The following is a 13424-nucleotide window of genomic DNA, read 5'->3' on the forward strand; positions in this document are numbered from 1 at the left end:
CGTTTAGTGGAATTATGACCCAAAAGTTCTATTTTGGGCTCATCTGACCACATGACTTTCTCCCATGACTCCTCTGGATCATCCAAATGGTCATTGGCAAACTTAAGACGTGCCTGGACATGTGCTGGTTTAAGCAGGGGAACCTTCCGTGCCATGCATGATTTTAAACCATGACGTCTTAGTGTATTACCAACAGTAACCTTGGAAACGGTGGTCCCAGCTCTTTTCAGGTCATTGACCAGCTCCTCCCGTGTAGTTCTGGGCTGATTTCTCACCTTCCTTAGGATCATTGAGACCCCACGAGGTGAGATCTTGCATGGAGCCCCAGTCTGAGGGAGTTTGACAGTCATGTTTAGCTTCTTCCATTTTCTAATGATTGCTCCAGCAGTGGACCTTTTTTCACCAAGCTGCTTGGCAATTTCCCCGTAGCCCTTTCCAGCCTTGTGGAGGTGTACAATTTTGTCTCTAGTGTCTTTGGACAGCTCTTTGGTCTTGGCCATGTTAGTAGTTGGATTCTTACTGATTGTATGGGGTGGACAGGTGTCTTTATGCAGCTAACGACCTCAAACAGGTGCATCTAATTTAGGATAATAAATGTAGTGGAGGTGGACATTTTAAAGGCAGACTATCAGGTCTTTGAGGGTCAGAATTCTAGCTGATAGACAGGTGTTCAAATACTTATTTTGCAGCTGTATCATACAAATAAATAGTTTAACAATCATATATTGTGATTTCTGGATTTTTTTTTAGATTATGTCTCTCACAGTGGACATGCACCTACAATGACAATTTCAGACTTCTCCATGATTTCTAAGTGGGAGAACTTGCAAAATAGCAGGGTGTTTAAATACTTATTTTCCTCACTGTATATACTGATGGTTCAGTTGCTCTTTGTCCATCATTCTTTGTGTCATGCTGTCAGTTTTTGCTCTTAATGCTCATGTTTGTTTTTCTAGCTCATGTTTCTGGCTTTGTCATGGTTTTGAGGTTTGCACAAAAATAAATATTATCTGTGAAGCCCCTTATTGATTCATACTGTTACTACACTACACTCTACACTCATTTAAGTATAAGTATCCGGATCACAGTGTACCAAAAATATGTTTTTGTGCTCGTACTTAAAAAAAATAAAAAGCAGTATTATAGCTTCCCTAGCAGGTCTTCTGTTACACATAGATGATCTGAATATCTCACACACACACACACACACACACACACACACACACACACACACACACACACACACACACCCACACCCACACCCACACACACAGTGTTGTAAAGACACTTCAGGTTTAGAGAGCAGCATTCTTCCTGGTTACAATGATTTACTGCAAATCAATCTCAGTATATGCAGCACAATCAGAATCCAATAAAGCCAAAGCCAGAGTGATGATGCCGCATGCTGTATGAGAGAATGAACAAAACAAAAGGGAACAGGAACAGGAGGTGAGCATGAGTGTTTTTGTCCACTTCAGACGGCGTAAGGCAGCTGATGGGTACGGACAATTATGTGCACTACAGAAAGATGAAATGAAACCTCCTGTGTGTGAAATGTCCTTTCCAGTCCCGCAGGACAGGACGTCTGGCACAGCGAGACACAAAACTGACTCGATCCAGAACTGAAAACAGACGCGACACATTCTAAAGGGAATTATGATTGCAAAAAGAGACATTTTTGTGCAAACTCAAATCCATTCCAAGTGACTATGTGGAAAAGTACAGTATTGAGTGACACTTTTTCGAAGTATAACAGAAAAATCTATGCGTTTTTTGATTAAACATACACTTATTTTTAGATATCAATAGAAATTGAAGGTTGTTCGAGAAGTGAAGAAAAGAGTGCATGCAGGGTGGATTAGTGGAGAAGAGTGTTAGCAGGAGTGATTTGTGATAGAAGAGTATCTGCAGGAGTGAAAGGGAAAGTTTGCAGGACTGTGGTGAGACCTGCGATGTTGTAAAGTTTGGAGACACTGGTACTGACTAAAAGACAGGAGGTGGAGCTGGAGGACTGACAAGGAAGGACATGATCAGAAACGATTTGGAGAGAAGGTGAGAGAGCCATTATTGAGATGATTTGGACATGCACAGAGGAGGGACATGGGTTATATAGGAAGAAGAATGCTGAGGATGGAGGTATGGAAATGGATGATCTTTCAGAAGCAGCCGAACAAAGAATAAGAATATAGAAACCAAATACTTCTGGCCTGAAAACTCTGAATCTGACTGGATGTGACCTGTTTTCTGTTCTGACCCAACACAGATCCAAACATACGGTAGGACACGAAAAAAAAGGCCTTAAACACATGTCCATCTGAGCATTTTATGCTACTGCATTGAAAGACATCCAATTCAATGTTAACTGGAACCACATATGGCTGAAAATATCAGGTGTCCCAATGTTTTTTTGTCCATGTGGTGTATTTCAGTTTACAATAGATCACTATGGTAAAAGAAATGGCAACGTAATTATAATCCGGGTTCTGAATCTATTGCTCTGTGAGTTAATGTTTAATGTTAATATTAACTTTCAATACTACATTGTGGCTCTGACTGATTAAAATCCAAATCCATATGCTAAATTGCATAAATAATTAGTAGTGTGTATGTATGTGTGTGTGTGTGTGTGTGTGTGTGTGTGTGTGTGTGTGTGTACTATGACCAGAGACGGAAAGTAATGAAGGACAAATGCTTTGTTACTGTACTTTAATTCATAACTTTTTACTTTCTTCTCCTTACATTTTCAAAACAGGCTTGATACTTTACTTTTAATCTGCCCGGTGACATGATCAAGATTTTTTCTTCTAGTTGCGCACCATTTTCAGAACATCAACCTGTTTCTTGTCTTTGCGCCGCTTTTTCAACCTACCTCTGGTGTATCCTTTCCTGGATCTCACACACCATAGACGTAGACTAGTTTAGGAAGCAAACAAAGAGCGTGGCAGAAGGCAACAAGAAGTCTGGGGTTAATGTGGATGAGACAGAGGGAGTCAGCGATGCAAACATCAGCCTGATCATTACGATTTTTTTCTCTGCTTGTGTTCTATATGGTGGATGTTCCTTCATTACATAACAAAATTTTAAATTCTTTTATATCGCTATATTAATATGATGTGAGGTCCAGTTATCAGCGTGACACTAAAACAGGTAGTAGTAATGTCTACTTTTTACTTAAGTACATGTCAGAGCTCAGAGTCTTTTAAAAAACAAGTATCTGTACTTCTACTTAAAAGAAGGATGTGTGTACGTTTGCCCTCTCTGGCTTTGACTGATTTACCAAGTATAATTGCAGGCATTACATCAGGTTTAAAGTTGAATCGTTGAAGGCAAACATGAATGATATCCTTTCTCCAGAATACTGCTGGCATCACAGATGTAAACACACTTCCTTTCCTAAATAGCATCATTTTGTCTTTAATTGATAGAAACAGGCATCTGGAGATCTAAAACATGATTTTATAACCTGCACACATTCCTAAAGTGTGTTTCAGCTGTAGATAATGCGGGGGCTAAATCCGACGTCTTGCACTCGTACTGCCCTGTGTTTACATGTTCAGGTAAACATGCCCCAAACTGCATATTCCTGTACCTGTATTCAACAAAAAAGGTTGCAACTCATCATTTCTAAACTCATAATCAACATGGGTGCTCATAGCATCCGTGCTAAACTAAGTAGCTTCATTTCTTAGCTTTCAAATGAATTATGGTGTGTAACCAACCATTCGCTTTAGATCAATCATCATACAGAAAAGTATTGTTATGAATATAACAGTAAATAGACAGTGTGTTGTTTTGAGGACGAAAAATATTACAGTTAGCTGGCAAGTATGTTGTTAAAAAGATAAACCTAAAGACGTCTGTGTATTTTTAATCAAATTATTATGATAAAACGTTCCGTTCCACTGCACAAGAATTTTAAGGTATCAGCTTGGCTTCAATAGTGATCATTTTAAAATCAACACCTAGCCCCATGCTGCTAGTAAATCAGCTAGCATGTTTTTATGAGGGTTATTAAGTGTTATCACATTTTTACGCCCACAAACATTTTTGCAAGGCTTAGATTTTATGATATAGACCTAATAAAAATCTCCTTCTATCATTTCCTTCCCCAATGTGTTCGTTTAGCCGATTCCTGTCTAATCGCATAACAACTACCAACCGCTGAGGGTGAAGGATGAGATACATGAAGCTTCTCATTGCATCTCTTGAACTTTTGCTAATGCTATGCAGGTTAACAGACCTAAAAGTGGAGAGCTCTGCCCTCTAGAGGTGTAAAGTATTTGAGTAAATGTACTCATTACTGTACTTAAGCAACATTTACTCTCTACTCAGCTACATTTATGATTCAATATATATACTTTTAACCTCGCACTTTTTTAATTGACAATGTTTCCAATTACATTTTGCCTTATTTATTCTACAGAAAAGACAATATCGCATTTGATTTGTCCACCGAGTACTTATGCTTCTTTTACTTTGATACTGCAATTTATTTGCAATTTTCTTTGTTAATTTAAATCCCATTTTTGAAAGATTGCTTTACTACTTTGTCTTTTTTTGACTGACTTGTTTGGTTTTTGTTGCATTCTTGCATGTTGAAGAGGCCGTTGTGTTGATGGTTAATGCAGAATTGAGGGGTACAATGTGATTTATTTTTGGCTTTTCACTAACGTGGCTTGGTGTTGAGGACTAGTGGATCTTTGAGTGTATGTTCAATAGGAGTCAAATACATAAGTACTGTTACGATCAGATACTCAGGGACTTTTACTCAAGTCATATTGAAATTTGCGACTTCTAACTTGTGGAGGTGTCAGATCTATACTTTTACTCAATAATTATTTTCAGGTACTCTTGACTCCTCTGCTGCACTTTTTTTACATACATGAGCTCACAGACACCAGTTATTGGGTAGCGTTGTTGTGAGTGACATTGTTTAAGATCCCTCCCAACCAAAGAGCATTTTGCTTTTCAGGACCCCCTGCAATGGATAACTGAGCGGTTGTCAAGATTCAAACTCATGATTAGGCAACACAAGCCAGAATCTCACACACCACAATGATGAATAAATCACATTCATGTGTGTGAGCTGAAAAAGCTTTGACTAATTATGCCAGATGTGTGCAGATGACATTTGTCGTTGCTTCTGTGATTTAATTAAAACCCATGAAGAGTATAAATTAAGCAAAGCAAAAACCCAGAGTCTGTGCACCAAGCTTTTATTTGTGAGCTGAGCAAGTTTTTTCTTCTTCTCAAAAGCAAGCGTGTTACAGTCCATGTGTACAAATATCGTGATTTGTGAAACGTGCACGTGTGTATGTATGTGTGTTCACGTGTAAAAGGTGAGAGGAATCCATTTGCATGCCTGCTTACACTAACAGGATTACACTGAAAGCTATATGACCGGGACAGAGCTTGGCTGAACCTCTAAGAGCGGAACGTAAAGCCAAATGTACGCCACCGCCAAGTCGCTGAGCCTCTAAACACAAGCTAAAGTCCGACATAAACCAATGGAGATTTCAAAACAGACGACGACGTGCACTCCGTTTTGTCGGTTCTGTCAAGGGCAAGACCGGCACATGCTAGTAAAGAAAAGAGGATAATGCTGTTTCAAGTTTCTTCGCTGCCACATAGATATAGATATCTGCTGTAGACACAATTCAGTAGAGTTAAGTGTCTAAAACACAATAAAAACACGACTCAGAACTCGTACACGACTTACATTTCCATTAGAAATTAAAATATATTTCAAACAATGTATAGATACACATTATACCATGGTGTGAAAAAGTGATTTCTTATTTTTTTGCATGTTGTGTTCACTTGTGTTATCTTTTACTAATATTTAGTTTAGTTTGATGATCTAAAACATTAAAGTGTAACAAACATGCAAAAAAATAAGAAATCCCTTTTTTTTCAACACTTTTTCACACCACTGTATGGTTCGTATGTAATGGTTTGGGAACATCAGACCATAAGATTCCGATCTGCTTTTTCAACATCATATTACATTCCTTGTTATAATAAGCTCCACGAAATCTAGTGGAAGATGTTTCACTAGATTTCGGAGTGTGTTTTGGAAAGTTTCTTCCATATAGTATATATAGCAGGAGTAGTATGGTAAATAAATCGTGACATTATTGGTTAAAAGTATTAATTTCCACCATGGTTGCCAGGTCACACCTGGAAAAGAGTGACCTTGTGCTGATTGATTTGGTGATCAGGTTCAACATCATTCACCAGCAGTTTGATGCCACTTGTAATCCACTGGCCTGCTTTTAAACAATAATTGTTTTAGAAATACAATTTAATCTGGCAACCTATTCTATATAATCACCCTGTCTGTGGTCATAATCACATTCAGTCCTGTTTTTTTTAGAAGGAAAGTTACTCATATTCAGTGTCTGACCGCGTACACACTATAGTTGATTTTTAGATTACACAATTCAGCTGTGGAGTTCATAACGCTGAGGTTGCCAGATTTATTGTCTGCATCCCCAAAACCTTGCCTTGAAATACGGAAATAATCAAGGAATAGAAAATGTGCACTATATATTTTTTTAAGACACAAGTAGGACACATGAATTAAACACACTACATATAACACACATGAACAAAAAAACCTTGTGTTAAAAGTTTTCATTTCGCCTCTTTTATATTTATTTATTTATATTTTTGTATTAAAAATGGTCAAACAGAAATGCGCGCTGCATTAATCGCACGTTATGAAATGAGTTTGCGTTTTATATATATATAATATATATATATATATATATATATATATATATATATATATATATATATATATATATATATATACACACACACACACACACACACACACACACACACAGATGGGCATAACATTACGACATTATAACATGACGGTGAAGTAAATAACACTGATTTGAGTGAGTTTGACGAGGTAGATAACTGGGTCAGAGCATCTCCGAAACTGAAGCTCTTGTGAGATATTCCCAGTCCGCAGTGGTCAAAATCTATTAAAAGTGCTCCAAGGATGGAACAGTGGTGAACTGGCGACAGGGTAATGGGAGGCCGAGGCTCATTGATGTAAATAGGAGGTAAAGGCTGGTCCATGTGGTCTGATCCAACAGACAAGCTCCTGTAGCTCACATTGCTGAAGAAGAATGCTGTTTATGCTCGACGGGTCAGAACTGTTTTGGCAGCAAAAGAGGGACCAACACAATATTAGGGAGGTGGTCATAATGTATAATATATATATATATATATATATATATATATATATATATATATATATATATATATATATATATATATATATATATATATATATACACACACACACACACACACACACATTGATAATACAATCAATGTTTGTATTTACAGGTGGCCAGAGTATTGCTACTGTACTATTCATTGCCTGTAACACAATTTTAAATCCTACCTACAAACACACATTATTCCTTAAAAAGAAAACACCGGATGCCGAATTTCATTCATAACACTGTCAGTCCTCCCTGCCTTCTTTCTTTCCGGTGTGAAGTGTGGAAGCTGCAGACTGACACTCTGTGAATCATCGGGTATGTGGAGGACGTCTGTGTTTCCCATGAGGCTCAAAGTGACAAGCGGTTCAGATGAGATCAGAGACTGGAGGAGTGGAGGAGCGGGAGTTGTCCGAGGTACTGAAATGTCGAGGGTCTGAGAGGAGCTGTCCGCTACACTGAAATGCCACGGCTGAAGTGATACTGCATGATGGCGAGAGAGTCAGGGGGAAAAGACGTATCACCCTGCCATATCATAATAGCTCTGAAAAAGGCACTGCTGCAAACAGAGAGCGTGGAGCAGCAAACACGAGAGCAGGAACAAACAACACTGAGGCAGCTGTTTATAAAGTCAAAAGCAAAGTGATCTAAGCACGAGCGGACAGCTGAGACGAAGAAGCTCTTTACACCTGGCATTTTAATATCTCATATTTGTGAGTAACATCGAGTACACAATCCTTCATTGTGGCCTGAACAGACGTGCCTAATTCACTCCGGTAGAGTTGCATTGCATTCAGGAGAGAGTGTATTTATTGTGGATCCCTACATTTACTTTTCCAATTAACCGTATAAATCTCGAGAGGCACAAATGTACTTTCAGTTTTATCTTCTTTTGCTTAGAGCTACATAAATACTGTATATAGTTCATGTAGAACTCCTTAACCCCCAAACGCCACTATTATACATTATACTGTATATACAGCATTTCAAGCATGAGTGGACCAGACAAAGTATATACAAAGGGCAGCAACACCTAGAGGGCACTTCATCATCTGTCCTTACATGAAAGAAAACCATACTGGGCACTGCATTACACATTTTCTGGCATGTAGTGAAGTCTATAGGGCATTTCCATCATGTTTTCTCAGACACAGGAGCACCTTAATGGGCAAGTCGTCATGTGTTCTGACATGGTGAAGCACCCTGAGGGTACCTTATCTCATCTCTCTGCATGTAGCAAGACTTGAGAGAGCGCTCCTGCATGTGAGAAACATAATGAAATCCCCTTTCAAGTCTTGCTACGTGCAGACAAATCACATTTCTTAACGTAGGAGCACCCTAGTGGGCATTTCATCCTGTTTTAACACATGTACGAGCACCTAAGAAGGCACTTCATTGTGTCTTCTCAAATGTAGGTGCACCCTAGAGGTCACTACTTATCACATGTTCTAATACTCTACAAGACAAGAACACCCTACAGAGCATGTCATCACATTTTATTGCATGTAGCAGCACCCTAGTAGGCATTTCATCATGGTTTAACACATGTACCAGCATGCTAGAAGGCACTCCGTTGTGTGTTTTTAAATGTAGGTGCACCCTAGAGGTCATTCTTATCGCATTTTCTAACACTCTACAAGACAAGAACACCCTACAGGGCATGTCATCACATTTTATTGCATGTAGCAGCACCCTAGTAGGCATTTCATCATGTTTTAACACATGTACCAGCATGCTAGAAAGCACTCCATTGTGTCTTCTCAAATGTAGGTGCACCCTAGAGGTCACTTCTTATCGCATTTTCTAACACTCTACAAGACAAGAGCACACTACAGGGCATGTCATCACATTCTCTTGCATGTAGCAGCACCCTGCAGGGCACTCCATTTGTCTTCTCATTTGTAGGAGCACTCTTGAGGGCATGTTATGTTTTCACACATGTAGGAGTGCCCTAGGTACTTACTCACATTTTCTGCATTTATTTGTATTCAAGCCTGTATTTGGAGCTGTAGGGATCTCAATGTCTAATTATTTTAATAAACAGAACATTTAATAGGTAATTGTACAATTACAGCTGGAGATGTTACCAATATTTTATCAATAAATATCTAAATTTCCTGATTATTTTGAAAGCGTATGTATTTTGGTGAAATGTTGGTGTACATATTTTTTACCTTTTTTTTTTTTTTTTTTTTTTTTTTAGCTCGTCATGTCATCTGGGCAAAATAAACAACTTAATATTAAAAATGTCTTAAAAACATTCTTAAACTGAACTCCACAGAAATATATAAAGATTTAATTTGGGGTCCCCAAGTGGGAAAAATTAATTGCTGGAGACTTCAGGAGACTGTGATGTTAAACCCTGACAAAGACACAGGCAGTCGAGTGAGTAACTGTTGCTTTCTTGGGGTGGGATGGCGTTACTCTCTCATCTGCCAATCAGAGCGGCAACAAGAGAATCTCATTTTCACACTCAGTTAGCACTTTCCTCCAAGTGTGTTTAGCTGCTCTGTGATGTAGGAGCATCTAAGAAGATGCACTAACTGGCTTCAGAGGTTTTGAAGGACGGTAGTGGATGGAAATTGGCAAATGAGCGAGAAAAAAGGTAAAGGTATAGCTGCTTAAAAATAATACTGACCTTTCAGGTTACCTGGACATACATGAAATCAGCAGGAGGGTTATTTTAATTTTAGAGAAAGCACAAAATTAAGCTCTTGTCATGTGCCGAGGCTTGATTGGCTTATTCCGTTACTCTCCCGCCTCTCTATTTAACATCTTCATCCTCACTGGTGCAGAGTGCTGTCGGTTTGTGGGTTGTGGCTCAGTGTGAGAGCTGTACACTAATCACAGCACTGAGAGGAGAGAGCTGTGAACATGGCCGCACTCCGGTTGGGACCTTGGCAGTGTGCCGGCGCTGGAATTGAATAGTCTCGCACTCAGGAAGCCGTGATTCACTCAGGTAGTCTCTCGCTTGCTTATATGAATCGCTCACTGTGTGAGACTAGCAGGGTCTTTCAGTGCCACAGGCTTGTGTTATATAGAAGGTGGATAAGAGACAGTGAAACAGAGAAAAAATTCAAATGAAATTACAGACACGAACAAATGCGGGTTCAGTCTGAAGGCAGGATGAAATGAGCGAAGCCACTGCTCATGTGCTGTAATGGTCCTGTGTGAGCCGAGGTGGAAATTAGAAAAAAAACAACAGGTTTTCCTCTTCTTGTTTTGTTTTTGATCTGCTCCAGGATGATGACCTGTTCCGAGTTTAAGAAAAAAGGTCCGATTCGAATCTAGGTGAGACTGGAGCGTCTGGCTTCAGTGCTTGAGGGCACAAATCCATAAAGGACCTCAGAGCGAAAGCACAACGTGCGCTAACAAGACAGCAGTCATTTTCGACAGCATCACAGATGCATACAGAAATATCAATGAACACTATATGGCCGAAAGTTTGCGAAAGTACGGCATGTGCTTTTAGAGCATCGCATTCCACATTTAGTCGCAATTTGCTCTTATACTTGCCTCCACTCTTCTGGGAAGATGTTCCACTAGATTTTGGAGTGCAGTTCATTCCGACACCAGGGTGAAGCAAAGTCAGTCACTGATGTAGGTGAGGCGAGGAGGACTGGGGTGCAGTCAGCGTTTACATTTATTCCAAAAGTGTTCAATAAGGTTGAGGTCAGAGCTGTATAGCAGATCTTCCACTCCAAACCATGCAAAGCATGTCTTCATAAAGTTTGTTTTGTGCACAAGGGCATTGTCATGCTGGTACAGGTTTGGGTCTCCTGGTTCAAGTGAAGTAAAAATTTCATGCTACTGCATCCAAAGACACTCTGCACAATTGTGTGCCTTCTGTTTGGCGATAACAATTCGGGAAAGAACCACATATGGCTGGGAAAATCAGGTGTCCCAATACTTTTGTCCATAAAGTGTATCAATAATGGTGGACAGTGCGATCAGAGCCTGGTATTAGCTGATTATTTTGGCAAGAATCAGAATTAGCACTAAAAATCATTGCTCACGAGTGCCAGGATGTTCTGCAGTCCTACAGGCTCAACATGAAACCAGCCAAATGAGTCTGAAATGATGCCATGGAATTTTAACTCAAGCTTCCACACCCCCACAGACGGGCACAATCTCTCTGTGTCTCTTTCTTTCTCTCACACACTCAGGCACGACACACACAGACACACGACATACATGTGGACACACACCACAGTCTGGTCAACGCTTGTACAGAGGTGGAGTGATTCGAGTCGAATGCTCTCTCCTCAGGCAACATTTTCACTTCAAAAGAACATCAGATGTCACAGCGTGTTTACAAAGATCTTAGTTGAACCCTGGGTTACATTCCTCAGGCTGAATTTCAAGCGCAACACCCAATAACATAAACAAGAAAACAGCATTAATGCAGTGAATAATGAAGGCAAGGTATTATCAGAAGTGAACTTAAAAAAAGAAATGCAGACCATGTTTTTTTAATGTAAAGGGTGAAGTGAGCAAAAATCCAACGACAAATAAAAAAAGAAATAAAAGTGATAAATAAGTCAGGCAAAAATGTTAAAACTCTGCCTTAATTCAACCCAACTATGTATAAAATTATAATAATATCAAATAAATAAATATAAAAATGTTCTCAGCAAAAAAACTCCAACGTGACAATATTTATAAAAATACCTGATGGATTATTTCTTTTGGATTGGATTGTAAAATATGTGTATTTATTGCACTGGATAGATTTTCGTTTACCTTCCTGACGTGATATGAGGAAGAAATCATGAGAGGAAACCGACTCAAAAGGAAACACATTCTTATCTGGTGTACATCAGATATGTATTATCAGTTATAGTAATGGTGTAGGATAGATGTAAAACAAAGAAAGAGTGAAATACACATACCTGCTCCTCCTCCTCTCTGGATGATGAGGGTGGCGTCGGTTCCCACGGAGCAGTCCTTCAGGATCTGCACCACCTGTGAGTGGTTGAGGCCCTGCAGCCCCTGCTGGTTTATCTCCACTATCAGATCCCCTTCACACAGACCCGGACACCCCTGTGGTTCCAGCACCTGGATATACAGTCGTTGATGCACAGATTGTAAAGTACACAACATTGGAATTAGCTGGAGTAAATAAACAAATAAAGAGATAAATAGACAGACAGACAGACACCGAGTTAGATAAATACTAATTAGGGCTGCAACAACCATTCGGTAAAATAGCTAATAATCGATAACGATATTCTTTGTCAACGAATTGCGTTATTGATTATTTGGGCTGCTCAAGTTATGGGTTAGCGTGACGGTAAGATCACAGCCGCTTGTGAAAGGTGAAGAGTACAGGGTCAATCGGCAGCAGGAAAAAGTGTGCGTCCCAAGTCATGGATGAAGGCGAGACATCAGCACGGTGAGCAAAAACTGTATAATCCTCATCATGTTAAAATAGTAGAGTTTAATTCAGCGCTATTGTGTAAACTGTTAGTTTGTAACTACGGGACAGTCGCACTGGATCTGTTCTGTCGTGACTCGCGAGCATCAGGTTGCGCAATCAGCTCGTTCCCAACATAGTGACGGATTCAATTAAAACGGTGCGAACAAACTAAACCTAAAAGCAGCAAATAACAGCAGCAGTAAACGTACATTTTTAGTCACTTTTAGTCAAACCATTTTATTTATTTTTTTATTTTTTTTATCAAACCTGTTATCTTGCTGCATTTTTCTGTTTCATTCTCTTTTCATAGCATTTGTCTACTACAACAGGTAACTTATCTGTTTTCAAACGTGATTTACTGTGGCTTAACTACGTTCAGATGCTTGTTTTTAATGCTTGTTATTTAATTTATGCATATATAATTTAATTATGATACAAATTTTAATTAATTATATATTCTAGATACTTGTATCTTTACAAAATATCTGTGTATGTTTTTTAACAAAAATTGTCAAAACAATGTTGTATTATATTTGATATTGACTTTTTAAACATGGTTGTTAACTTGCCATCTGCAATTATGATTAAAAACAAAAACAATGTTGTGAATGAGAAAGATAGTTAAACTCAATATGTGGCTTTTGCATTTTTTAAATACACTTTGAAAAATAAATACCCTACCTAAGGGTTTTATATAGTTATTATAAGCAAAACTAATTAAAACAAAAAAACAAAAAAAGAAAGAAAGAATTGATTATCAA

At 38.8% G+C, this 13424-nt stretch overlaps 1 protein-coding gene across 30 annotated transcripts in view; it reads right to left on the minus strand.

Moving 5' to 3' along the window:
* magi2b (membrane associated guanylate kinase, WW and PDZ domain containing 2b) overlaps positions 1-13424 on the minus strand; it is a 163021-nt gene that overhangs the window by 38197 nt on the left and 111400 nt on the right. For all 30 annotated transcript variants that reach the window (XM_083560821.1, XM_083560839.1, XM_083560824.1 and 27 more), the window contains one exon: positions 12137-12302. In XM_083560821.1, the coding sequence (XP_083416947.1) occupies positions 12137-12302 (166 nt within the window). The remainder of the gene's footprint in view (positions 1-12136; positions 12303-13424) is intronic.

The sequence above is a fragment of the Silurus aristotelis genome (genome assembly GCF_946808225.1).
Source record: "Silurus aristotelis genome assembly, chromosome: 14".
In the NCBI taxonomy this organism is placed as follows: Eukaryota; Metazoa; Chordata; class Actinopteri; order Siluriformes; family Siluridae; genus Silurus; species Silurus aristotelis.